This window comes from Coniophora puteana (genome assembly GCF_000271625.1).
Source record: "Coniophora puteana RWD-64-598 SS2 unplaced genomic scaffold CONPUscaffold_3, whole genome shotgun sequence".
NCBI lineage: Eukaryota > Fungi > Basidiomycota > Agaricomycetes > Boletales > Coniophoraceae > Coniophora > Coniophora puteana.
The window spans coordinates 2678422-2703184 of record NW_006913055.1 but is presented as its reverse complement, the minus strand read 5'-3'; the positions used below and the strand labels follow the sequence as shown (position 1 = coordinate 2703184).

At 53.1% G+C, this 24763-nt stretch overlaps 9 protein-coding genes and 2 non-coding genes across 11 annotated transcripts; 7 read left to right on the top strand and 4 right to left on the bottom strand.

The window, feature by feature from the left end:
- Positions 1-1063: 1063 nt before the first annotated feature.
- On the bottom strand, positions 1064-3118 carry CONPUDRAFT_151467 (cytochrome P450; the record flags this gene model as incomplete). Its single annotated transcript, XM_007767954.1, has 11 exons — positions 1064-1334; positions 1388-1412; positions 1470-1526; positions 1579-1768; positions 1823-1836; positions 1992-2007; positions 2064-2173; positions 2232-2389; positions 2449-2637; positions 2728-2860; positions 2923-3118. The coding sequence occupies 11 exons, from the start codon at positions 3116-3118 to the stop codon at positions 1064-1066; spliced, it is 1359 nt and encodes a 452-aa protein (XP_007766144.1).
- Positions 3119-4387: 1269 nt separating this feature from the next.
- On the bottom strand, positions 4388-6355 carry CONPUDRAFT_80785 (uncharacterized protein). Its single transcript, XM_007767328.1, has 4 exons — positions 6135-6355; positions 6008-6077; positions 5929-5955; positions 4388-5877 (listed from the first exon to the last, which is right to left on the bottom strand). The coding sequence occupies exons 2-4, from the start codon at positions 6053-6055 to the stop codon at positions 5308-5310; spliced, it is 645 nt and encodes a 214-aa protein (XP_007765518.1). The 5' UTR covers positions 6056-6077; positions 6135-6355; the 3' UTR covers positions 4388-5307.
- A 1752-nt stretch (positions 6356-8107) lies between these two features.
- Positions 8108-12139, top strand: CONPUDRAFT_100554 (uncharacterized protein). The gene is made up of 9 exons (XM_007767953.1): positions 8108-8912; positions 9008-9298; positions 9347-9443; positions 9533-9800; positions 10087-10767; positions 10839-10937; positions 10996-11189; positions 11250-11556; positions 11615-12139. Exons 1-9 carry the CDS (start codon positions 8183-8185, stop codon positions 11945-11947), a joined length of 3000 nt encoding a protein of 999 aa, XP_007766143.1. The 5' UTR covers positions 8108-8182; the 3' UTR covers positions 11948-12139.
- Positions 12140-13321: 1182 nt separating this feature from the next.
- CONPUDRAFT_80783 (cytochrome P450) lies at positions 13322-15397 on the top strand. Its single transcript, XM_007767327.1, has 12 exons — positions 13322-13358; positions 13411-13543; positions 13612-13800; positions 13870-14027; positions 14091-14203; positions 14252-14369; positions 14426-14439; positions 14502-14691; positions 14747-14803; positions 14857-14881; positions 14933-15199; positions 15262-15397. Exons 2-12 carry the CDS (start codon positions 13446-13448, stop codon positions 15305-15307), a joined length of 1275 nt encoding a protein of 424 aa, XP_007765517.1. The 5' UTR covers positions 13322-13358; positions 13411-13445; the 3' UTR covers positions 15308-15397.
- Positions 15398-16170: 773 nt separating this feature from the next.
- CONPUDRAFT_31968 (uncharacterized protein) lies at positions 16171-16424 on the top strand (the record flags this gene model as incomplete). Its single annotated transcript, XM_007767041.1, has 2 exons — positions 16171-16264; positions 16327-16424. Coding segments are annotated over 2 exons (192 nt in total), but the record flags the coding sequence as incomplete, so codon positions are not given.
- A 216-nt stretch (positions 16425-16640) lies between these two features.
- CONPUDRAFT_t28 lies at positions 16641-16711 on the bottom strand. Its single transcript has one exon. It is a non-coding gene; the product is annotated as a tRNA-Ser (tRNA).
- Positions 16712-17103: 392 nt separating this feature from the next.
- Positions 17104-17174, bottom strand: CONPUDRAFT_t27. The gene has a single exon. It is a non-coding gene; the product is annotated as a tRNA-Ser (tRNA).
- A 1258-nt stretch (positions 17175-18432) lies between these two features.
- On the top strand, positions 18433-18702 carry CONPUDRAFT_51568 (cytochrome P450; the record flags this gene model as incomplete). The annotated part of the gene is made up of 1 exon (XM_007767172.1): positions 18433-18702. A coding segment is annotated over one exon (270 nt), but the record flags the coding sequence as incomplete, so codon positions are not given.
- Positions 18703-19798: 1096 nt separating this feature from the next.
- CONPUDRAFT_163576 (PAH-inducible cytochrome P450 monooxygenase PC-PAH 6) lies at positions 19799-22372 on the top strand. Its single transcript, XM_007767952.1, has 13 exons — positions 19799-19970; positions 20021-20320; positions 20383-20515; positions 20594-20782; positions 20837-20994; positions 21053-21162; positions 21216-21330; positions 21383-21396; positions 21459-21648; positions 21700-21756; positions 21817-21841; positions 21893-22159; positions 22209-22372. The coding sequence occupies exons 2-13, from the start codon at positions 20113-20115 to the stop codon at positions 22252-22254; spliced, it is 1512 nt and encodes a 503-aa protein (XP_007766142.1). The 5' UTR covers positions 19799-19970; positions 20021-20112; the 3' UTR covers positions 22255-22372.
- An 80-nt stretch (positions 22373-22452) lies between these two features.
- Positions 22453-23222, top strand: CONPUDRAFT_120337 (cytochrome P450; the record flags this gene model as incomplete). The annotated part of the gene is made up of 3 exons (XM_007767951.1): positions 22453-22736; positions 22785-22917; positions 22973-23222. The coding sequence occupies exons 1-3, from the start codon at positions 22538-22540 to the stop codon at positions 23220-23222; spliced, it is 582 nt and encodes a 193-aa protein (XP_007766141.1). The 5' UTR covers positions 22453-22537.
- A 669-nt stretch (positions 23223-23891) lies between these two features.
- Positions 23892-24745, top strand: CONPUDRAFT_100535 (cytochrome P450; the record flags this gene model as incomplete). Its single annotated transcript, XM_007767950.1, has 5 exons — positions 23892-24051; positions 24113-24169; positions 24218-24242; positions 24293-24559; positions 24621-24745. The coding sequence occupies 5 exons, from the start codon at positions 23895-23897 to the stop codon at positions 24664-24666; spliced, it is 552 nt and encodes a 183-aa protein (XP_007766140.1). The 3' UTR covers positions 24667-24745.
- Positions 24746-24763: the final 18 nt, after the last annotated feature.

The following is a 24763-nucleotide window of genomic DNA, read 5'->3' as shown; positions in this document are numbered from 1 at the left end:
GCGACTAATTCTGGCCGGATGATCAACGTACCTCCGCCTAGCACCTATGTGCGCACCGTCCTCTGCAGCACAGCTTGATCTATGATATCACAGGGCGTGCTCGAGATCGATAGAAAAGGTGACTGCAGAATCTGTATCTGTATTCTGGAGAGGGGATATCGGGACGAGGTTGCATCGAGTCTAGCATCGAGTCTCCGTGCTAGTCAAGCTTTGCAGAAACCTCTTGTGAGTGAGCACTTCGGAGGCTGAGCTGAGCGAAAAAGACAGCTCGGCGCGGCCGGCCTGAACATCGATCCAGAGTTTTGGAAAGGACGTTCCAGCGGTCATCCTAGACGTTGCACCAGCCGTTCTTCATGAAGCATGTAGTCAATAGCTTGAGGTTTGCATGTCAGCACTCGCTATGAGATGCAGCCGGCGCAGAACGGCATCCGACATGCCGAGGAAACTCTCCTCTCAGCATGTAGAGCACACTGGAAAGCGCATCGGACGACGGCATGCTCGCAGAGAGGGCGAAGAGAAGGGTATGCTCTGGACGGACTTGGACTTGGACTTCGGAAGTTTCGGAGCCTTTGATGCGTGTTCGACGGCGTGAATGTAGCCCAGGTTGCGTTCTTTGAGCAATGCAAGGATGCATTGACGACAGCCGAGATGCAAATGAGCGTTATGCGCGTTAAAAATCGAAGCAAACTCAAAGAGTTGAGAGGAAGGGAGGATCAACGCGAAAGAGACGCGTCGCTCGCTGGCCATTCGGAAGATGCCGGACCGAAGCCGTCAATGGCAACCTCAGGGGTTTCCCGAGTACTTACTTAGCTCTTTCCGCCTCCTTTGAACAGTCCAGTGAGAGCGTTCTCGAATAATGGGCTGAAGCAAGCAGATCCTTGCAGAAGCGCAATTCAACATAACTAGATTACCGAATCTACCATCCGTGATAATGCATTAGTACACATTTTTAACATGTCCCTAGGTGACTTTCACGACCATCGAGGAAGTATACTACATGGGAAGGACTTTGGGGAGCTGATCATGCTTAGCTGGGGATGTGTTAAACTTTTAATCACAGCACTTACGAAGTAATGCCGTGAACCCACTCCGGCTTAGGCTCAATCGGACGGCCGTCTACGTCTTTAGCTTTCTCAATCCTGAGACTGGCGAGGATACATGCCATCGCTACCCATACAGATGCCTTGGCAAGATATCGCCCCGGACAGATGCGCCGACCAAAACCAAAAACATAGTCGACCTCGTCACTAGTTAGGTTGCCTTGCTCGTCGAGGAAGCGCTCGGGCTTGAAGTCTGCAGGGGAGTGATACTTATCTGGGTCTCGCGTCATAGCCCTTACGAAGGCTTATCACTAGGTTTCTTATGCTAACTTAAATGCGTAACGTACCAGACGTTAGGTACTACAACAGCCCCTGTCGATAATGCTGTGAACAGCTGTCATAATACGCTGTGATGGGGAGAAACGGTACCTTTAGGTATATGGTACCCGCGGTATACATCTTCGCGGGACGCTGCATGAGGAACGCCTTTTACGTTGTGATCAGCTGTATTATTCTCCACTCTTTGTAAAACGCTCACCTAACGGAACCACGGGGTACCACCTCAGTGTCTCACGAAATACAGCCTCCACGTAAGGTAGTGTCTCCCAGTCGTCGAAGCTGGGGAGACGTCCGCTTCCAACAACAGAGTCAATTTCACTCTGTGCACGTGTTTGAACTTCGGGGTACAGGGCCATGGCGAGAATGAATATCATCAACGTCGAACCTGTCTAAGGAAAAGAATGGGTAAACTTGACTAATAGGAAGCATAGTCAACCGCTTACGGTATCCTCGCCAGCTGGCGTCGAGGAGTTGTAAGGGCGGAACGAATTTAAAGAGCGCAACACTCGCCAGCAAATGCAGTCCCGAACGCATCCTTAATACTACTCTCAAGGCTTTTATCGCTGGTCTGACCACCATAGTGCTCCAACGCGTCGGCTACTAAACACTGACCAGCATATCCGGAAGCCTTGTATTGATTATAAGGTATGCGCTAAACGACTGGTTTGAGAAAAGTGCGCATACCAGTTTGTGTTTGAGTTCGCTGTATGGCACCTCGACCATTGTCTCCATGTGCTTTCTGCAAACTGCAGAGTCGAGCTGCCCACCAGAAAGCCATGTGGGGATGTGCCGGACTGAAGAAGCACATTCAAATGCAGTCCACATGAACCGAGAGCAGCAAGATGGGCTCACGAAACGGGAACACGCTCAAGCGGAGAATGTTTCCCGGCGCAAGCGCGAGAACGCCCACGTCGTTCGCATCGGAGATTCGCTTCAGGATAGGATCTTCCTCGCCACGCGAGCCGACCCTATGATCGTAAACGACCTCTAGAATTGTCGCGCCCGAGAACCTGAGCCACGGTCACCGAGTCAGAACACCTCCACACTTGTCCTACGGCACTGGAAGAACCTCTTCACGTGACGACAGTAGTCGGTCGGAGACTTTCGCAGGCTTTTGATGAGGTCGTGTGCACGCCGAAGCTGGACGGGAAGGTACACCTTCACCGGCTCTCGTCGCAGGCCTTGCTGCATTACCCGCCTATGCTCTCGCCACACGTCGTTGTGCCTCATAATTGCGGTGTGATGACCCATCCCAAAGCTGCGAGTAGAGCGGGTCGCAAGGATCGCGCGGGAATGGGTAACATAGTCGGTCAGCACACTTCGTCGCATAGTAGAACAAGCAACGCACTACTTGGTCAAGATAGAAGCATCCATCCTATCGGAATAGTTGCTGGACCGCTTATCAAACAGATCCTGTGCCATTTCCTCGGAGTTGACGACAATGGTGTCCTGACCGAACGTTGGACAGTATACGATATCACCTGGCCGGGATTCATGCAGTCAGCGCAAAATGGGATTCATGACAGTCTCGTAGTCGTCGTACCATATGTATCTTTCCATTCTGTGTAGGTGAGCCACGGTTGCGTAGCGTCTACCTGTAGTGCGCATCCTAGAAGCGGGAGGGGTTTCGGGCCCGGAGGACAGCCTTTCGAGCGGACGTTACGGTATGCCTTGGCGATAGCAATGAGAGCTCCAGCTATAGGGGCAGCGACAGCCAACAAAAAGAGAGGAGAAGCCATGTCAAAAGCCTTCGTCGTTCACTCGCGCGAGAAAAACCCGATCTTAAGACACTGGCAGACTCCGTGCAACTACCTGATCCAACAATCGAGAGATCCGATTGGTGTTCCACATCAGCCACCAATGATTGCATTCAGATAGAGTGAGTGGGACGGCAAACCTTCCACATTCTCTGGGGAGATAAGCAACTCGACATTTCAGGTGTTCGTATAATAAGCACAACCTTCTGCGGAGAGATTCCGCCTGGGAGAAAGAAGCCAGGCATACCCAGGGCGAAAGGCGTTCCCCACAAGTCGATATCTCGCATCAGCCGCGCGCAAAGAGCTGGCGCAAAGCGGAGAAGAGGCTTGCCTATTGCGCAGACACAACCTTCCCAATGTATGCACCTGTATGCGCCGCATGCGCCGTACGCTTCGGTACTTCGCGTCATAGGCACGGCTACTTGAGACGAAACCCCAACCTCAGGCCTCATTAATTGCCAGCGGATGTGGGCGTCAAGGTTGCGGTGCTCAAACCGAGCGCAGAACGGGCAAAAAGGTTACTCCTCGGACTCGGAGGTCTTAGGCCTTAGGCACGGCGGTGGCCCTCCAGCGGCACGAGGCCCGCTACAATCAATCGATCGTGTCTCTGCGAGTACGATCCACTCGTGACTCAAAGTAAGCCACTATTAGCTGTCCTGGTATCTCAAACAGCTGCGAAGGATGTCAGCAAGGCCGGGGAACGCACGTGAGCATGTCATCTCACTAATTCTGAGCAGACGTTCAACGTACCTCGGACGGACACCTAGTGCCGACCCAGCTCACGACACATACGCGCGCCGAGCGTCCGCAGCGTAGGTTGATATCTACAGCCACGGGCCGCGCACGAGATGGTGAGAAATGGCGACTGCAGAGCTCGCCTGGATCTCGAGAGAGGGTGCCGCGCGGTACGAGTGCGCATTGAGTCCTCGGGCTAGTCAAGCTTTGCAGAAACCCCTGGTGAGTGAGCGCTTGAGTCGGAGGCTGGGCTTTGCGACAAAGATGACTGAAACGATTCATCGACGACAACCGGAACGCCATTGAGCGTGATGCGCTTCAAAAATCAAAGCAAGCTCAAAGAGCGTACGTTGAGAGGCAAGGAGGATCAACGTGAATACGCGTCGGTCTGGCCATTCGGGATATGCCGGGCCGCAGGCTCGAAGCGTCACAAGCCCCTAAAACCTCTATATGTCTAGGACCATTACCCGCTTCGTTTCTTCCGTAGAGCTCAGGACGGGTATATGCACTGCTGTAATAACATATTGCCTCAGATGCAACACGCGCAACGTAGAATTACTACGAAGAGCAATACCACCTGTCCACCATCCCCCTATACACCCCCGTCTCCTTCCAGTGTCTCCTGAACTCCACATTTAAATCCCATTCACCCCCCTCTCCCATCCCTCTCGCGATTTCCCTCTCCACCCTCCGCCACCGCTCCGAGACTCCCCCGCCGAGACACACAACCGACAAAGTCCGTATATGCACGCCGCCCGTGGCCGACCGCCGCACGAGCGGCCCCACACACGCGCACACACGATCGGGGTCGAGTGCGGTCACGCACAGCTCGCTCAGCGCGGGGAGGTAAGCGCGCGCGAGCCAGTCGAGCTCTGTACTCGGGCATGTGCATACGGCGATGATGAGGGTGTGGAGGTGCGGATGAGAGAGCGAGAGCGAGAGCGCTGGGGTGCTCGTGTTGGTGCTGTGGGTATAGGATCCGGGGCTCGACAGCGACGGCAATGACCCCGACCCCGACCCCGAGCTCGAGCTTGAGCCCGAGCCCGGATCGCTCGGCCAGCTAAACGCAAAGCCATCTGCAACGATGCAGAGTTCTTCGAGCCCCGGACAGGTGCGGAGTACAATATCAATGGGGAGACACGCGCGGGGGTGGGCGTCTGAGGAGGGGCCCTCGAGCAAGAGAGACGTGAGGGTTCCCAGACGCGTACTTGAAGCGGAAGAAGGGGCGAAGAAGGACTCTACGTCGGCTGTGGACGCAAAGCGGATGTGGAGGTGTGAGAGACGGGTGAGGGTATCGTCGAATGCGGGGTCGGAGCCGTGTGGCGGTATTGGGCAGCCGACGAGGGAGAGGCGGCGGAGGTTGGGGAAGAGGGCGAAGAAGGGTGGTACGTCGGTGGGTTGGATGCGGGGAGAGAGGGATTCAACGTCGACGGCGATTACGTTCGGAAAGCGGTGCAAGGTTCGCGTAGGAAGCACATTATGACTGTTCGGGTTCTCCGTCCACTGGCATCCCCGCCGCAGTTCGACGCGGAGAAAAGCGGGCAGCCCTTCGCCCTTTCGAGGAGCTGAAGTCGCTCGTGGACAACAGACGAAGAGAGGGGTGCCTCGGTGATGATATCAAGTCGATTCCACAGTCTCGGCGTAGCTAGAGCGACCTGCCGCCAGTCGCGACACACCTGCGCGACGTTGACGATACCGCAGTGTCCTCGCGGGGGGCGATACAAGCTGACACCTAAGGACAATTCTTGACTGCTTTGCTGAGTTGATAGCTGGGAGAGCTCGAAGATTTCCGCCAGGATCTCGAACGGAAGGCGAGCAAGAGCGGTCGCCATGCGTGAGTGGGCACGGTGGGATTCGTGAATGCTGGTTTGAATGTGGTGTATGGTCGATGAGATAGCTCCGAGCTCGCTCAGTACGAGCGCCATGTTCGAGACAAGAGATTGAATGTCGTCTACGTGTGAGGGGGAGAGTGGGCTGTAACTCGTAGGTTCAAGCCTGGTCAGAGTCTGGAGCGGGGGTCAGAGAACAGCGCGGGTGTTTGCTATGTTTGAACTGGCCTCAATGCTCGCAGTAAGTCTCGGGAGCTGTACACACGGTTCAACATGACGCGAAGCAGAGAACGACCTAAGAGCGTACCTCGTCTGTGATCGTTCGCAGACTCGCGAGGCAGGTAGCAGTAGCCATGGTTGGGATAAGTAGAGTCGAGCTGCGAGAAGCGTGGTATGGCATGAACAAAGAGCGTTTTATGGAAGTGGAGACATACTGTACTAAGCTGCGGAGTCACTGAAACGCGCTGAACAAGCCGTGGTTCGGGATTGCGATGGTCATCCCGAGGCTTCGGACCCTGACGGCCGTGCAATCTGTTCGTGGATATGCTGCGCCGATTCTGAGAAGATAGAGTGTGCATGTACGAGGGCTGAAGAGACAAGGGTAATTGGAAGAGGGTGGTATTGGCCAAGATGCTGGCAATCAACCTACATCTCTTCGGGCTTCGAGGGGGTAGATTATCTTGTGGGCGGTATGAACTTTAAATTTGAAGGGCAGTGTGGTGGTGGCTGTAAGAAAGGCTGGTGATCGCAGGAACATGGGATTTAGGTGGGAGATGACGCAATTGTAGATCTCGGCCAGTTCTCGGCCTGCAATTTAGCCATTCCACGTCTTTCGAACGTTCCTCAACACCCTCGAGTATACTTGCTGTAATGAAACACGAGAACTTATCGACGACCTCCAGAGTTTCAGAGAAAAGGAACTCGAATTGGCGGAGAAAGACACGTCGGAGAGGCAACGTAAAGCGGGTATGAGCACAATTAGATGGGGGTATTCCAGTCGGGGCCGAGCGTGCCACGAATAACGTAGACACGATTAGACGAAGTTAACCTGCCCTCGGCCATCTCTCGGGGCTGTTCCTGCCCTACCCCGCTCTGTCCTCACCATCCTCCCCGCGACGCCGTGCAGTGAAACGTGTTCGATTTGTCGACTTGTCTGCATTGGATTTCGCCAAGAAAACAGCGCTGTGTTGCATCGAGCGCCCAGGTCAAACGCCAAACCCATCGAGCACACCGCATCATCGCGTGGCTCTTTCCCTTTCTCCCTTTAACTTCTCCCTCCTTCCCTTGTACTCTCCTTTTCAGCTCCGTATACCCAACACCTCAACCGACGCCTTGCGTTCACCTTCACGATGGCACCCGTGCCAAAGAAAGCGCTCAAGATTAGCCGCGCAATCAAGTCCGCAGCTCGCTTGCCTGCTCGCGTCTCGGGCGGGCGCGGCAGCGGCAGGGGCTCCTATGGTCCGCTCGCCAACGAGCAGCCCGTCGTCATCCTCCGTGTGCAGGTCCTCGGATGCAGCGAGCTCGCCCCCAAGGGCAAGAGCGGCACGTGCGATCCGTGCGTTGTCCCTGACTTCTTGCTTCTATCTTCGCTAACGAGTCGTCTCTCCATTCGCATACATCCACTATCTTGACCTGCGTTAATACTTCACTGTTCAGCTTCGTCGTCATCTCCCTCCTCAGCACGCGCCACCACACCCCCGTCGTAAAGCGGAGCACGACCCCGTCCTACGCCGCGCGCGACGCGACCTTCGACATCCCCATCTTCCTCTCCCTCGCCGACCGCCTCGGCGCCCTCGAGCTCGTCGTCTGGGACAAGGACAAGTTCACCAAGGAGTACCTCGGCGAGGTCGCCCTGCCCATGGAAGACTGGTTCCGCCCCGGCGGGCTGGCGTTTGACGATCCGAACAATATCGTGAGTGTGGCGTTTCTTCGCGAGCCTTGATTCAGACCTGTCTTTCTTTCCCTCTCCTGCTCCTCTTTCTGCTCGCTGCCCCAGCCCGTGTCAGCCCCGCTCGTCTCGACGCGCGTGCGCGCGCACGTGTCGGGCAGCGTCCAGATCAAGCTCGGCTTCGTCCCCGTCCCCGGCCCGCAGGCGATCGTCGCGTACGACACCATCTTTGCGGACCTCGTCAAGCGCTCGCGGCCCAGCCTCGTCTCCGCGCCGCCCGTACGTCGCTCATCCTTAGTCTGTATGCGCATACACCGATACTTATACGCCGACTACGTGTGGTTTGGTTTATAGACGGAAGGCATAGGCACCCTCCGCTCGCATCTCTCCGGCCCCGCGTTCGAGGACGACGGCGGAATCTCGTCAGACGAAGGCGAGCCGGACGACACGTCTGACGCCGACGCCGACGAGGACTACAGCCCGCAGGATATCAACGTCGTCGACCTCACCACGCCCGAGTCCGCCCCGCCCACGCCCACGCCGCTCACGCCTCTGCCACCCGCCGTGTCGCCGGGCTCGGCGCACTCGGGGTTGATGTTCACGCACAGCATGCCCCCGCACGCGCCTGTGCCTGCGCGCCTGGAGATTCCGCGCGCGGCGATCGAGATTACGCCTGCTACGCCCAGCAACAGCGCGAGCCCTGGGACGGGCAGCACGGCACTCGCAACGCCGACGCAGGTCATGGGCCGCACGAGCAAGCTCCCGAAAAAGTTCTTCCCGCGGCGCCCTGCGATGACACGGCGGCGGACGTCGGACGACGGGGCGGGGGCGCGCTCGGGGTCTACGTCCGCGTCTGGATCGGCGTCGGCTTCGGCGGTATCGAGCGCGTCGAATTCCGCTGCTGTGTCTGAGGCTCCGTCGCCACTGCCGTCGCCGGGCGGTGTTACGCCTGGAGTACAGTCGCCGACTACACCGACGGCGCCGACGCCGGTGTCGGCGCGGAAGAGGCCGGGCCATGTGCGCTCGGCGAGCGCGGGTGCGGCTGTGGCGACGGTGCCTGCGGTGGGCGGGTCGCAGGCGCAGCAGCAGCAGCAGGTGCAGGCGCAGATTCAGAATGCGCATGCTCAGCAGGTGCAAACGCAGGCTCAACAGGCTCAGGCTCAGGCTCAGCAGCAGCAGCAGCAGCAGCAGAAGAGGAAGTTCAGAAAGTCGTGGGGCGCGGCGAAGCGCGCGGACTATAATTTTTCGGCTGCGAGTAACGATATTGTGGGGATTGTGATGCTCGAGATTGCGGGTGCGAAGGATCTGCCGCGGTTGAAGAACAGTACGTTGTTTTCCTGTTCCTGTTTCTATCGCCTTTCCCCGTCTTTTCTCGCTGCGCCACGCACGCTTCTCGCTGCTAACGCTCCCAACGCGCAGTGACGCGCACAGGCTTCGACATGGACCCCTTCGTCGTCGTCTCCTTTGGCAAAAAGGTGTTCCGGACACGCGTCATCCGCCACTCGCTCAACCCGTGCTGGGACGAGAAGCTGCTGTTCCACGTGCGAAGATACGAGACGAGCTTCAAGGTGCAGCTGACGGTGCTCGACTGGGACAAGCTGTCGTCGAACGACTATGTCGGCGAGGCGGCGCTGGATGTGGGTGAGCTGGTGCGGGGGGCGGCGCAGCCGGATGCGGGGACGGGGTTGTATGAGTTTGAGGGGGGGCAGAGTGGGAGTGGAGGAGGGGGAGGGGGAGGGGGAGGAGGGGGTATGGGAGAGGTGACGAGTGAGATGAGGGAGTATACATTGTCTTTGACGGGTGCGGGGCGGGAGATGGGGTGGGAGGGGAAGCATCGGCCGGCGTTGACGATTCGGTGCGTTGTCCCTGCCCCACCCACCCACCTTCCATCCTGTCTACAAACGAAACTGAACTGAACTGAGCTAACTGGATACACACGCACAGCGCAAAGTTCCAGCCGTACGCCGCGCTGCGCCAGCGCTTCTGGGCGCAGTACCTGAAGCAGTACGACGCAGACGACTCGGGCTCGATGTCGCACGTCGAGCTGACCGCGATGCTCGACTCGCTCGGCAGCACGCTGTCCGCGCGCACCGTCGAGGCGTTCTTCACGCGCGTGGGCAAGCGCCCGTACGAGGACGAGCTGTCCCTCGCGGAGACGGTGCAGGCGCTCGAGATCGAGATCGGGCGGCCGCTGGGCGAGCGGAGGAGGCTGGTTGTGGATGCGCAGGGCGAGGACGGGGGGAATGCGTGTTATCCGTATGGGGGCGAGAGCGGGACTGCGACGCCGTTTTTTTTGGAGCGAGGGGGAGGGGGAGATGGGGTGTGCGTTTGATGCGAATGGGAGCGGGAGCGGGGCGTATTCGAATGGGTACAGCTCGAGTTCGGGGAGGCGCACGCCGCGGCACGGCGGGGCGCCGCCGCAGCTTGGGGCGCTAAACTTTGCGGGGCCGCCGTTTGGGGCGCTCGTTTCGGACTTGGGTGGTGGTGGTGGTGGGGAGGAGAGCGGGAGTTCGCCGGTGGACGGCGCGTCGTTGCCGCTGCCGCCTGCGCCGCATGTTACGGATGGGGCGGAGAGGCCGCTCGCGCATGTTGCGGAGCCGGCGACGTATGCCTCGCGTGCGCCGAGCTCGTACACGTTTCGTACGCTTCCGCATCATCAGGGCTCGTCAGGCTCGGGATCGGGATCGGGCTCTGGGTCGGGGTCGGTGTCGGGGTCGGCGTCCGACCCGAGCAGGCAGCCGTCCTATTCGTCTTCTGATACGGACGACATCCTCGCTCAGGGCGGGTTTAACCCTGTCGGCGCCGGGCCCATGCTACGCGCATCCAGCGCCGGCGGCATCCTCGGCTCCTCTACACCCTCCATGGGCACCAACGGCAACGGCAATGGCAGCGGCAGCGGCAGTGGCTTCTCACTCACCACAGCCTCCTCGCCCTCGCCGGAAGAACACACGTTCGAGCGCGTGATCAACGTGAAGAACTGTCCCTTGTGCCACCGCCCGCGGCTGAACTCGAAGGCGGAGGTGGACATCGTGACGCACCTCGCGATCTGCGCGTCGCAGGACTGGGCCAAGGTGGATAGGATCGTGGTGAGCAACTTTGTGACGGCGAGCCAGGCGCAGCGCAAGTGGTACACGAAGGTGATTAGTAAGGTGTCGAGCGGGAATTATAAGATTGGGGCGGTGAGTGTTGTGTTTGTGTTGCTGGGAGGTTTAAAATGAGCCATGCTAATGGTTTTTTGGGGGGGCCTTAGAATTCGGCGAATATTATTGTACAGAACCGGATTACGGGACAGTTGGAGGAGGAGAAGATGCAGGTGTATGTGCGGCTGGGTATTCGGCTGTTGTACAAGGTGCGTGGAAACTCGGTTATGTGTGTACGACGGGCTGGTCTGCTCATGGTAATTTCAGGGTGCACGAAGCAGGATGGAAGGCGCACGGGCGCGGAAACTTCTCAAGTCCATGTCGATCAAGCAGGGGCTCAAGTTCGACTCGCCAGAGTCGGCACGCGATATTCCGGCGTTTATTGCGTTCCACAAGCTCAATGTCGATGATGTGCTGGAGCCCATTAGTTCGTTCAAGACGTTTAATCAGTTCTTCTACCGGTAAGTTATCTATCTTCGCTCACAAGCCTCGAATGTTCATGTTGACTCACTCGCGCTTAGGAAACTCAAACCAGAAGCACGCCCCCTCGAGAGCCCAGAAGACCCCTACCGCCTCGTGAGCGCGGCCGACTGCCGTCTGATGGTCTTCGAGTCTGTCTCAGAAGCGACACGCCTCTGGATCAAGGGCCGCGAGTTCACCGTCGCGCGGCTGCTCGGCGACGCGTACCGCGACGAGGCGGAGCGCTTCAACGGCGGCGCACTCGCCATCTTCCGGCTCGCGCCACAGGACTACCATCGGTTCCACTCGCCCGTGGACGGGACTGTGGGCCCGATGACTTATGTCGCTGGGGAGTATTACACTGTCAATGTTTGTCCCCTCTCCCCGCTTTCTTTTGCTGTGATAGGCTGACAATGGTATGGTATAGCCCCAAGCGATTCGGAGCGCACTGGACGTGTACGGCGAGAATGCGCGCAAGGTCGTGCCCATCGACAGTCCGCAGTTCGGGCGCGTCATGGCCGTGTGCGTCGGCGCGATGATGGTCGGGAGCATTCTCATCACGGCCGAGGAGGGCAAGACGCTCAGGCGCAAAGATGAGCTCGGGTACTTTGCGTTTGGAGGGTCGACAGTGGTCGTGCTGTTTGAGCCTGGTGCGGTCGAGTGGGACGAGGATCTGTTGATCAACGGGCGGGCGTGTCTTGAGACGCTTGTGCGTGTGGGTATGGGAATCGGGCGCGGAAGGGGGCCGGGGCCGCAGTAGATCTGGATCTTGAAGCCATCTTCAGGGCGGATAGACATTGAGGGATTCGGGCTCATCGCTAGCGCGGACTTTGGGGGAAAAGGGTAACGGAAGGTAATAGCATTGTACTGGGATTGGATTGTAGAACCCATGGATGTTTTGTGATACCCAGCAACGTACTGTACAGTACAAGTACATACACATTGACATCATAATATACAAGTGCAGAGATTAGTGTATCAGCTGTGCAGTTTGGTCTGATTTCCCGGAGGCACAGGACCGGGTTTTTTTATGTGTTTGTCGTGAGTACACCGCTTGTCGAAGAGGTTCACTCTCGGTATTCAGTACTTCAGTACCGGTCGTCCTAGCCTCTGACTTTAGATCCTCTGTGGCTGTGTTCTGGCCTGCCCTAAATACGTAAACGCCGGCCGCCGGCCAAATGTTGACGCTTTTAGCGCGCTATCCTCCAGCCGGAACAATACCGCATGGCGAGTTTCACCCAAGACAAGAATGAACTCAAGATAGCACGCACTTGTCGCCACCGAACAGTCATCTGTCCTCTACAAGTTCTCCACCAATCGAAGGAGACGGACGCAGTGTGTGGTTTGCACATACCCGGCAACGATCCCACGTAGCACACAATCTTCTGCATGCGATGAGCTTCTGTACATCCAGAAGCTCCGTTCAGAACGCATCAGTATTCAAATGGTGTTGCTTAGATCTCAAATTGGGGCTCCCGCTTACGGATCGCTGATTGTGGAAGACCAGGAAGACTCGGAATATGTTATCATTGCTGCGCATTCAATGAATAGCGAAACTCTTGCGTCAGCGATTACGAGTGCTTGGAGGTATTGTGAGCCTCATAGTCTTGGCTAGCGGAGATTCAGGTGCTGACATCCAGCGATGCAAGGTTGCAGGAGATCTAAAAGGGTCATGAAACGCCTGGAGCAAACGCGGAAACTGATAACCCTCGCGGATGCGGCAAACTCTGACATTCTCAAGACACCGGTACCTGATTACCCACAAATTTGTGATAACCTTCTGATGTGAACTCTGAACAGGTGCTAACGCACGGTACGCGGACCGGCTCCTTATTCAAGATTTTCTTACCAGTGTGTCAGGATGTTCTTCCGATGTCTTCTCTCAATCAGCCGACGACCTAACCTTACGAAGGCTGGGTGTGTTTCACTCATACAAGTACTTCCGCCAGACATTGCGCTGCTCAACCCGTTGACTATGTACTCCCTCGTTTCAGCCTCTGCAGTGATAATAGGTGCTGTCGTAATCGTCACCATCCGAGCATGGCTCAAGCTTCGTGAAAGGTCCAAGGGCTTGCCGCCAGGGCCACTTCCTCTCCCGCTCATAGGCAATACACACCAAGTCGACCCAGCGCATCCATGGCTTACTTTTACCGAGTGGAGGGCTGCCTACGGTACGCTCCGTCCCTATCTAACCAATAGTGTGTTGATCCGGATCTCGCCCAGGCGATCTCATATATTGCAGCGTACTTGGCCAAGACATGCTGATCGTCAACTCAGAGAAGGTCGCTGATAACTTGATGGATAAACGCTCTCTCAACTACTCTGACAGAATGGACATGTCAAAGATGTTGAAACCGTGAGTATCGACCAGTTCTCGAGGTGCACGAAGCTCCTTATAAACTTGACTTGACGTCCGTTTCTTAGGTATGGTCTTGATTTCGACACAGCTCTTATTCAACACGACGTTACGTGGCGCGGACATCGGCGCGTTCTTCAGCAAACATTGCGTCCTGAAGTGATTGGCGTATACCAATCAACGCAGCTCCGCTGTGCAGTCGATTTACTACAAAACTTGACATGTACACCTGCGTCTTGGTGGAAGCATCTTCGAACGTTTGTCCATCTATAGCTATCTGTGCTTTCATGAAGTGTTTATTGATCCACCGACTTGTTCCTGATCAGGTTTTCTGCTGCGGTCATTTTGGGGGCGACTTACGACCACGAGCTGTCTAAGGATCCTGAGAACGACCACATACTCCGAGCTGTTGTGGACGGAATGGAACTTGCGCTTGAACTTTCCTCAGCGGGTCCCATCGCGCTGATATCAGCGCTCCCGATATGTGAGCTCTTCTTCGTTATACGATATAAAACCTAGATTTTGACACTGTTTCTACTCCGATAAGTGAAATACCTGCCAACGTGGATTCCCGGGCCCCGGTGGGCCAACGCTGCTAACTGCAAGCGATTAATGGATGAGATGATAAATGCACCCTTTGAGGAGCTACTGAAGAAGATGGTGAGTTCTAGCCATGATTCTCGTATACGATGCATCATGGCCTTCAAGGCAGCTGGGGAAGCGGGGCATTGTGTTGTAGCCGACGCGTTGGAAAAATTTAAGGACACAACTAAAGTAGAAAATATTGAACGATCTATAAGAAACTCCTGCGGAACAGCATATGCTGGTGAGTCTAGTTTCTCATTTATTTGTTTTTGCTAGCTTACACCATCGTGTCATCAGCCGGGGAAGAAACGGTTCGTGGTCAAATACATCCAGTGACTTTATACTAACTGTTTGACAACACTTCGCATCTTAGACCGGCTCGACTCTAATCGTGTTCACGTTGGCCATGGTGCTTTACCCGAGCGTCCAGAAGCGAGCTCAGGCTGAAATAGATAGGATCGTAGGCGCCGATCGTCTTCCGGATCTTAATGACAGGCCTTCTTTGCCTTATGTTGAGGCGGTGTTTCGTGAGACGCTGAGGTGGAAGCCAGTTGTTCCGCTAGGTATGTGCGACGGCATAACTCGCTACGTGAAGGATCGTGCTAACTGAATATGTAGCTATTCCTCATGCCGCCGCAAACGAGGATATCTATGACGGTTATCTCATTCCCAAAGGTAAGCATTGTCAATCAGTGATACGGTGTGGACTTACTCGTATACTTCCACAGGAACTGTTATCTTGCCTAATCTATGGTATGTATAGTATTTTCTCTGCAGTAACGCTCTGCGCTGAACAAAATCCAGGGCGATGTCTCGTGACTCTACCAAATATCCTTTCCCTGACGTCTTTGACCCGGAACGTTTCCTTGATGCGGATGAGAACATAACAGGAGATACGCCGAACTTTGCGTTTGGCTTCGGTCGACGCATCTGTCCTGGCAGGCATTTAGCGAGCGGATCAGTGTGGATTGCTATGGCACAAATCCTGGCATCGTTTTCCATTGAAAAAGCCAAGGACACGTCAGGGAATACAGTCGAGCCAAATCCTGAGTGGGCAACAGGTGCTACCTCGTAAGTGGACCAACGACTTTTCCGTCATTGGATATGTGTTCACATTCGCCATCTTTGTGCAGGTACCCGTTACAGTTCCCCTGCAATTTTGTTCCCAGACGGCTTTAGACCCGCATCCACAAGGTACATCCACATTGTGCGTGGCCAATCCGTAGACGTGAATCAAAACATCATCCTTTTGGTACGCTAGTATTTTACCACATCGTGTATCAGTATTGTTGTGCGAGGTGTAATACGACTAAGTAGCCGACGTAGTTTGCGACGTGTGGCCTGATCGTGATCGGCTGATTGTATATTTCCGAACAATTTGATAACATCCGCTACCATTATTATGGTCCATCCGGGATTTATTATTTCACCTAGAGAGCACCAAAAAAGCACTGAAAACAATATAGTTTGAACGATAGTCGTTGTATCTCTTTGGTCCGGCGTCGTGACTGCCCGCCGTGCGCAAACCGCCAGTTGTCGACGGACGCGTTCCTTCTGATTTCTTTTTCGCACCGCCGCTCCACCATCACGCCCACCACGCAAGCCAGTTTCGTTCTCAGTCACGTCCGGTTACCACATATTCTGCGTTATCCACTTCAAGTTAGACCGTCGACGAAGAAAATAGGTGAAGGTGTACACTGGCGTAGATAAAGGTGTTTCATGTCCGTTGCCTACTTCAACCGAGCCCACTTTCGTCAAACCTTGCTTATATGTTTAGATAGCTCCAACATTGAACTTCTCTCATGAGAATCTTATTTCCTGCATGATAAGGATGCAGAAGGCTTCTCTCAGCGGTCAAGTGTCAGCCTGACTAACGTTTGTTGCGCTTGACGTATAAAATAACTGTAAGTTCCGTCAAAAACCGCGTCCTTCAGCACTCATCTGCCATGCACCCCATCCTCTTAGTCTCTACTGTGATATTAGGTGCGATTGTAGTCTCCACCATTCAAATTCGGCGCCGGCTTCGTAGAAGCAATGTTCCCCCAGGGCCGCCGCCGCTCCCACTCATAGGGAACACGCTTCAAGTCAACCCGTCGTATCCCTGGCTTACGTTCTCTGAATGGAGGACTTCTTACGGTAACTTCTCACACTGTCAAATTTATTGTATGCTGAGCCTGTATCTCGGAAAGGTGACTTAGTATATTGCAGGTTGCTTGGACAAGATGTAGTGATTGTCAACTCAGAGAAGGTAGCTGACGATTTGATGGAAAAGCGCTCCCGAAACTATTCCAATAGAGTGGATATGTTGAGCAGTGTGCTGGAGCCGTGAGTTTCTAAATATGGGGACCTGCATACAACTTCTTATGAGGCCGCTTATGTGTCCGCTCATCAGATATGGTCTCGACTTCGACACCGCTTTTATCAACCCTGACGTGACGTGGCGCGGTCACCGACGCATACTTCAGCAAACACTTCGCGCTGAAGTGGTCGTTATTAAGATTTACGCAAAGTCTGGTCTGACCGGGAATCGAACCCGGGTCCTCCCACTAGTACTGAGTTGCCTTACCACTAGGCTATCTGACCGTGTATCAAGAGTGCAGGTTCATACTCTAACACTCCCCCTGAATCTGCACTCTAGGCAGTTCATTAGGGAACCAGACCGGCCTCTGGATACATACTCATTGATGGTTCTCAAATGGATACATCACTCAGGTGGTTCCAAATGGATTCATCACTCTGGTGGTTCACTGTGGATTCATCATCTAATGGTGTTCACAGGCCTGCGCTAACAGGGGGCAACCAGTGCCAGGCTCTGGATTCATACTCATCTGATGGTTCACAAGTGGATTCATCACACAGGTGGCTCCTAATGGATTCATCACTCTGGTGGTTCTCTAGTGGATACATCATCTAGATGGTGTTCACTGGCCTTGCGCTAACCGGGGCTCATAACCTATTAAGATTTACGCAAAGTCTGGTCTGACCGGGAATCGAACCCGGGTCCTCCCACTAGTACTGAGTTGCCTTACCACTAGGCTATCTGACCGTGTATCAAGAGTGCAGGTTCATACTCTAACAGTCGTCACTTACCAGTCAACGCAGCTGCAATGCGCGGCCAAATTGCTACAGGACTTGACGGGAATGCCTTCTACATGGTCGGAGCACTTTCGGAAGTCTGTTTATTTTAGTTCTAATGTTTCACAAACATGTTCTATATCTGCTGACCTTCGCCATTCAGATTCTCTGCTGCAGTCATCATGGGAGTCATGTATGACCACAAGCTCCCAGAAAAGTTTGAAGATGACGCCATATACCGATCTATTGCGGACGGAATTGAGCTCGCCGTTTTCACCTCTTCAGCTAAGGTCACCGCACTTACATTGGCCTTCCCATTTCGTATGTTTATGTTTATTTTATCTGTATCGGTCATGAGATCAAGCCGACTGAGTGTTCTGTCACTGGTTCGCACAGTAAAATACCTGCCAACATGGATGCCGGGAGGACAGTGGCTTAACGCCGCTCGCTGTAAACTAATGATGGACAAGATGATTAACATGCCCTTTTGCGAGCTCCTGGAAAATATAGTGAGTGTTACGCAATATAATTAGCTGCTGCAATATACATCTTACGGCCATCGAGTCAGCGGGAACAGCAGGGCCGTGCGTTGTAGCAGAAGCCTTGGAGAAGTTCCAGGACACAAACAAAGTGTATAACATCGAACAAACTATAAAAGACTCATGTGGGACGGCGTACGCAGGTAAGTCATTTGGTATCGACTGTACTCTGACGCACATTGAGATGTTCTATTATAGCTGGAGAAGAAACGGTCAGCTTCGAGAGAGATTAGGTGTTTTCATCTAAGCTGATATCATCCCATGTCTTAGACCGGATCTACATTGATTGTGTTTACGTTGGCCATGGCTCTCCACCCAAGCGTTCAGAAGCGAGCTCAAGATGAAATAGACTCGACTTTAGGCACCGACCGCCTCCCAGAATTCAACGACAGGCCTGCTTTACCTTACGTCGAAGCGGTATTCCGTGAGACAATGAGGTGGTATCCTGTCTTACCAATATGTGCGTACAAAAATAGTGATTGCTATGTGATATTGAGCTGGTTTATCAATAGCCATACCACATGTGGCCGCAAATGAGGATATCTACGAGGAGTATCTTATTCCCAAGGGTAAGCCTTATTCCGGAATCAAGTCACTGCTTACTTTTGGAAGCAGGCGCTGCCATTGTGCCTAATGTCTGGTCCGTTGAGCTCAACTATTGGCGAAGCTACATACTTATAAGTTTGTAGGGCAATGTCTCGGGACTCTACTAAGTACCAATTTCCCGATAAGTTTGACCCCGAACGCTTCTTGGATTCGGATGGAAACGTGACAGACAACATGCCCAACTATGCGTTCGGCTTTGGAAGACGCATTTGTCCAGGCCGGCACCTAGCGAGGGGATCCGTGTGGATGGCAATGGCTCAAACGCTTGCGAATTTCTCCATTAAAAAAGCGAAGGATGCTTCGGGGAATATTATTGAACCAAATCCCGAGTGGACACATGGCGTAATATCGTAAGTGAATCGATGACATTTGTGATGATGGATAGGTATAACTACCTTCCTGGCTTTTTGTGCAGGTCACCGAAACCATTCCCTTGCGAATTTGTTCGCAGAACGCGATAGAGCTGCATCACCAATGAGAACATCTTAACCTGAAGTATGACTGATCCAAAGATGTGAACTCCATGCCATCATCATTCATAACCAGCGCTATGTAGTATATTTACGCATCATGTATGAATTTTGTTTCCCTGTAAAATTTGATTAGCGAACTTTTGCTTTTCGATAGATTTCTGAAATGATATTCTCGAAGGTTATAACAGCATTTGTCCCAAGTGTCCGGCGATTCCCGAGCCGCGCATCCTGACACAGACGCGTCTTTGCACCAGTCTCTTTTCGACACACTGATCACCGGCACCCCTCACCGCATTCACCATACAACAACCCTTTGTCTCGCTCTTCATTCTCTACACCAGCTTCGGAGATGCCCCTACGATGCACAGCAATTGGCGGATGCGCTGGGATTGACCTTGGACTCCGCAGCTATCAGCCTATACCAGATGGAACATCAGTAGTTCGACGCGTTAGCCTCATCCCACATTGATAGTATGCTTCTCCGACATGTAGCGTATGTTCACACTCAGAATACGCTTACGCGGTACAAGGTTTGATTGAGAGGTGTTGATTCGCGGTTATACAGCCTCCGCTGTACGATTCCAATAATATGATACCTGCGGACATGTTGTCACAACAAGGCATGCGTGTAGCGGGTAAAGATATGACCGTCCCAGTGATCTCCGAGGTGTTGTCCATTAAAATGTAGGTTTAAGCATCGTGTTTCTGCTGCCACCCCTTTGATTACCATCAAGGCTGCTTTCTAATTCGCCGTAGTTATTGTGCACGACAGCCAAGACAGAGAAAACGCGACCAACGGTCTTTGGTCCCTGAGTATCGCCGACGCCTGCCCGTGATTTTTGGGCAGTATGTATCCATGCTGCGGAGACATTGTTTCTAAGTACGTCTGGCTTCTTTTTCTCAGGGTTCCTCACTGCGCTGAATGCCTGTACCTGTAAAGGTCCCTGGAGTGTAAGTTCCTTGTTCGGTTAGACATTGCGCAAGGTGCGCAGTTCCAATCAACATTAATTCAATCATGGATGACTGATGTCAATGAGATCTTTCTGTTACGATCCGCGTCAGATTATTCTAGGCTTGGAGCTCTCTGGAGGGTACAGACCGGCCCAGTGTGCTCCAAACTTTGATGTTAGCACCCCAACTAAGGCTATGGTTTGTCCTCGTGTTGTCGTAGGAATTATCGGATTTCTCATAGTTGTCAGGTTGCTCATCGTTCATTGGCCCAAGGATTGTGCCACCAAAGTCAATTATTGGTTGTTAAAGAAGCCTGATTCTTATCTTCTGGACGGACCAGATGGATCCTGGCACAACTTCGCCATTCTTCTTGTTGGCCAACGCTGCCGCCGTGGCCGCGGCTGTGGCTGCCGTTGCCAGGATATATCGTCAACCGCGCTCGAAAAGCTGCCCGCCAGGCCCTACACCCCTCCCGGTTCTAGGATGCGCGCTACAGATCGACACGCAGCAACCTTGGCTAACATTTAGCGAATGGAAAGAAGTTTACGGTGAGAATACAAATAATGGTCTGTTATCATCGTTCGGCGCTGATCACCCATGCATCGTTCAGGTGACATTGTGTACTGTCCAATATTCGGTCAGGACGTGTTTGTCGTAAACACCGAGAAGGCGGCGGAAGATTTGTTTGATAAGCGTTCTGGAAACTACTCTGATAGGATGGATACTTCCGTCCTGGCCAAATAGTGCGTCCTGGGTTCGTCCATATTACCTCTGCTCACCGATTGACACGTCCTCGTTTCTTTTCACGCTGACGGTCATAGCTACGGACTGGGATACCACACCGGCCAGAGCAGGCATAACGACACATGGCGAGCCCATAGACGGGTAGTCCAGCAAGGTCTTCGACGAGAGCCCGTCGAGGTGTACCGCCCTGTCCAGCTTCGGCGCACGCACGATCTCATCAAAAGCCTGAGAGAGTCTCCGAGTCAGTATTGGCATCACTTTAAGAGGTACGTCTTATATCAACCAGGCATAGGTGTATCCTGACGACGGCTATGATGAAGATTCTCCGGAACGACAATCTTGGAAGTTGTGTACGACCACAGCGTCAGTGAAAATGATGAAGACGATCCCGTTCTGAAGGAAATATCCGATGCCAATGACCTAAGCATTTTTCTGCTGGCCCCAGGGAAGATTCTTTGCCTGAGTATATTTCCCTTCCGTAAGCCTTCATTTCTGTTCCCTGTCACTATGCATGTTTAGTAATTACGTACTCTTAGTCCGATATATTCCTAGCTGGTTCCTCGGTGGGCAGTTTAATTCTGCATTCTGCCGAAAACAACAGGAGACTATGCTAGATTTGCCGTATAATGAAATCAAGAGCAAAGTTGTATGTGCGCCCTCACAAATGTGTATGCTTGTATGAGCCTCAGTCTCTTCCAGGCAGGTGGAGGTGCCAGCCGTTGCCTGGTTGCGGACGCATTGGAGCGCTATGATGATCAGATTGACAAAGACTTCGATAAAACCCTCCGAGACGCGTTTGGATCTGCTTACGCTGGTAAGCGGTATGTACTATAGGGCTATTTGTCCTTACACTCCTTCCACCACAGCTGGAGAAGAGACCGTGAGCGTCTGTCATTGCCCGTATGTATCATCCACTAACATCCACTTAAACAACCGACGCAGACCGGTTCCACATTGATGATATTCATCCTCGCCATGGTCCTATCCCCTCACGTCCAAAAACGTGCACAGAGTGAAATCGACACTTTTATCGGCACTGGACGTCTTCCAAATTTCGATGACTGGGCGGGCCTGCCCTACGTCGAGGCGGTATTACGCGAGACGTTGAGGTGGTATACAGTAGTTCCCCAAGGTCAGTTATATAAAGTACGAATCGTTCTCGGGTCTGATCATGACATTAAAGGTCTTCCCCATGCAGCGTCCGGCGAGGACGTATACCGCGGGTATCACATACCTAAAGGTATCGTTTCCACATGTCAACAGTTCGTGATGGCCGTTTCTGACGGCGTGCTTAAAACAGGTTCAGTGATTGTACCTAACGTCTGGTAAGTTCCTTGTCTAATCTTAGATATGATCTTGTGACAAGTCTCTATAAGGGCCATGACGCGGAACCCCGAGAAGTACCCCTCGCCCTCTGAATTCAAGCCCGAGCGTTTCCTCGATGATGAAGGCAACCTGACTAGGGATGAAGTTGACTTCGTATTTGGCTTCGGGCGACGTGTTTGTCCAGGGAGGTATCTCGCAAGGGCGTCTATATGGGTGGCGATTGCCTGTATCCTCGCTGAGTTCAACATCGAGAAAGATAAAGACGCGGAGGGTAGACCTATTGAGCCCGAGCCAGAATGGGTGCATGGGCTGACTTCGTAAGTGGCGTACGTGAAGCTTTGATATAATCCTGCTAAGCTTGACTAGGGCGCCAAGATCGTTCTCTTGTAATATTGTTCCGCGATCTTTGTGATTTCACGCTCGTGTACTACCGTTATTCCCTGGTTATTCCCCGCCAAGTTATAGGCTATGACATCATATGCACACCTGACCTTGACCTGACCGCAAATAAGATGTTCTTTACCATGTGGGCAAACGAAGGGGTGGAGTAATTTTCATTTGCCACCGCTTGTCGATGTAAATTTTGTGTTCACATGGCATGGCAGACCGTGCGCACAGGCGCTCATGCTATACACTGATAAGAGGACTCCAGAGGCCGCTCTGGCATCGTGTGCATCGTTATACCTCTCAGGCCCATGCACAGCGCGATATTGACCTCCGCCGCTCTAGTCATAGCCGCTCTTGTGGTTGCTACGATCCGACTTCGACGTAATCTGCAAAAATCTTCAAGTTGTTTGCCGCCCGGGCCACCACCCCTCCAACTTATAGGCAACGCGCATCAAATTGACCCAGCTCATCCATGGGTCACCTTTGCTGATTGGAGGGGTGTATACGGTACCACTTGTAGTAACGATTTATACGTTTGCTAAACGTGTTGGCCAGGTGACATCGTGTATACTCGAGTTCTTGGCCGAGACATAATTGTTATCAACACTGAGAAGAAAGCCGAAGACTTGCTCGACAAACGCTCTCGCAACTATTCGGACAGAATGAACATGTCCAAAATACTAGAGACGTGGGTACTCCTAGGTCATAGAACAAGCTAGCGTCAGGCGCTAACACAGCGTTAGTTACGGGCATGCCTTCGATACCGCCCTTTTAAACCACGACAGCGTCTGGAGAGGTCACCGACGCGTTTTGCAGCAATCTTTACGACCTGAGGCTGTAGCGTCATATCACCCGATACAGCTTCGTTGCACTTCTAGGCTCTTGGATGGTCTGGTAGATGCGCCTGGACTCTGGTGGAAGCATCTTCAAGTGTGGGTTCGATCTAGTAATACTCAGAGTTTTGACGCGATCGGTACTGATTCGTGTGTTTAGTTTCTCTATTTTCGTGATTTCAGGAGCATTATACGGTCATGAGATGCCATCAGACCCCGAAAATGACTTGATCTACAAAACGGCCGCGAAGGGAATTGAGCTCGGTGTCATTGTTGCTTCTCCAGGCTTGATGGCACTTGCTACAGCGTTCCCGTTCCGTACGTTTATTATCGCGTTGATCTCTCCATGCGCTGACCATACTCTCAACCCCGCGATGATCTCTAGTGAAGTATATCCCCACATGGATTAGGGGTGGGCAGTGGATTAACGCCGCAAACTCTCGAAAGCACATGTATAATCTTATCCACATCCCTTTCAATGCGGTGGTCCATAAAATGGTGTGTATCATGATCGCGTTTGTGCTCTCTTTCAATACAATCACAACTATATTCAAGGCGTCCGGAGAAGCAGGCCCATGCATTGTGTCTGATGCTTTGACAAAATTCGGATACACGGCTGAAGTAAACGACGCCGAGCGAACCATCAAAGATTCTTGCGCTACGGCATTAGCGGGTGAGCTATTTTACGCTCTTCATGTTCATACATATCAATGCTTTTCACTCTGATACTAGCTGGAGGAGAGACGGTCAGTCAAACCATACCGATGCTCACTTGAGCTGACTCACTGTGGCACACTAGACTGCCTCAACTCTGATGGTATTCACGTTGGCCATGGTTCTCTATCCAGACGTTCAAGCTCGTGCACGAGAAGAGATAGAGGCAGTTGTCGGGACGGAACGTCTTCCCGACTTTAGGGATAGGCCAGCTTTACCATACATTGAAGCCGTGCTCCGCGAGATTTTGAGGTGGAAACCTGTTGTGCCTTTGGGTAAGGTTATATATCAGAATCTCGCGTTATCTTTCACGAGCTGACACTGACGGTATTGTAGGCATACCTCACGCTGCAGCAAGCGATGATGTTTATGACGGTTTTATGATTCCGAAAAGTTAGTCTCATGATCTACACCTTTAAGGTCAATTAACACATTTTCTAGGAGCCGTTATCATCCCTAACCTCTGGTACGTATAAGTCTAGTTACTCACAATTCTTCCAGCTAACGGCCTCGTAGGGCCATGGCTCGCGACCCGCTCAAATATTCATCCCCGGACACATTCAGCCCAGAACGATTCCTTGACTCAAACGGTAATCTCGTTCACGATACACCGTATTTTGTGTTTGGCTTTGGCCGCCGCATCTGCCCTGGCCGTCACCTCGCGCTCGGATCAGTGTGGATTGCTATCGCCCAAATTTTGGCGTCATTTTCGATCGAGAAAGCGAAGGATGCTGCTGGAACCTCGATTGACCCGAATCCGGGATGGACGCACGGTGTAACCTCGTAAGTGACCATTTTTCTTCTCGACTGCTGTCAAGCTAGCCTCACGCCACATGGGCCACAGCTGCCCCAAACCGTTCCCATGCAACTTCATTGCCAGAAAAGCGTGAATATCTACAAGACACGCCTCCGTTCCTCTCCGGATTTTAGACAGTAAGGGTAAAGAACACAATGTTATTTTAGTACAACAACCCGAACAATACGATA

What these genes read in the sequence shown, in the direction of transcription:
- CONPUDRAFT_80783 (XM_007767327.1), top strand. Translation starts at nt 13,446, where the DNA reads ATGCTGATCGTCAACTCAGAGAAGGTCGCTGATAACTTGATGGATAAA. An exon ending in TGGTGGAAGCATCTTCGAAC is followed by an intron (nt 13,801 to 13,869) that starts GTTTGTCCATCT and finishes GTTCCTGATCAG; the next exon opens with GTTTTCTGCTGCGGTCATTT. An exon ending in AGGAGCTACTGAAGAAGATG is followed by an intron (nt 14,204 to 14,251) that starts GTGAGTTCTAGC and finishes ATGGCCTTCAAG; the next exon opens with GCAGCTGGGGAAGCGGGGCA.
- CONPUDRAFT_100554 (XM_007767953.1), top strand. Translation starts at nt 8,183, where the DNA reads ATGTTCACGCACAGCATGCCCCCGCACGCGCCTGTGCCTGCGCGCCTG. An exon ending in TCTGCCGCGGTTGAAGAACA is followed by an intron (nt 8,913 to 9,007) that starts GTACGTTGTTTT and finishes CCCAACGCGCAG; the next exon opens with TGACGCGCACAGGCTTCGAC. An exon ending in CGGCCGGCGTTGACGATTCG is followed by an intron (nt 9,444 to 9,532) that starts GTGCGTTGTCCC and finishes ACACACGCACAG; the next exon opens with CGCAAAGTTCCAGCCGTACG.
- CONPUDRAFT_163576 (XM_007767952.1), top strand. Translation starts at nt 20,113, where the DNA reads ATGGATCCTGGCACAACTTCGCCATTCTTCTTGTTGGCCAACGCTGCC. An exon ending in GTATACAGTAGTTCCCCAAG is followed by an intron (nt 21,649 to 21,699) that starts GTCAGTTATATA and finishes ATGACATTAAAG; the next exon opens with GTCTTCCCCATGCAGCGTCC. An exon ending in GTGATTGTACCTAACGTCTG is followed by an intron (nt 21,842 to 21,892) that starts GTAAGTTCCTTG and finishes AGTCTCTATAAG; the next exon opens with GGCCATGACGCGGAACCCCG.
- CONPUDRAFT_80785 (XM_007767328.1), bottom strand. Translation starts at nt 6,055, where the DNA reads ATGGCTACTGCTACCTGCCTCGCGAGTCTGCGAACGATCACAGACGAG. An exon ending in TGCGAACGATCACAGACGAG is followed by an intron (nt 5,956 to 6,007) that starts GTACGCTCTTAG and finishes CCGTGTGTACAG; the next exon opens with CTCCCGAGACTTACTGCGAG. An exon ending in GACTTACTGCGAGCATTGAG is followed by an intron (nt 5,878 to 5,928) that starts GCCAGTTCAAAC and finishes CCCCCGCTCCAG; the next exon opens with ACTCTGACCAGGCTTGAACC.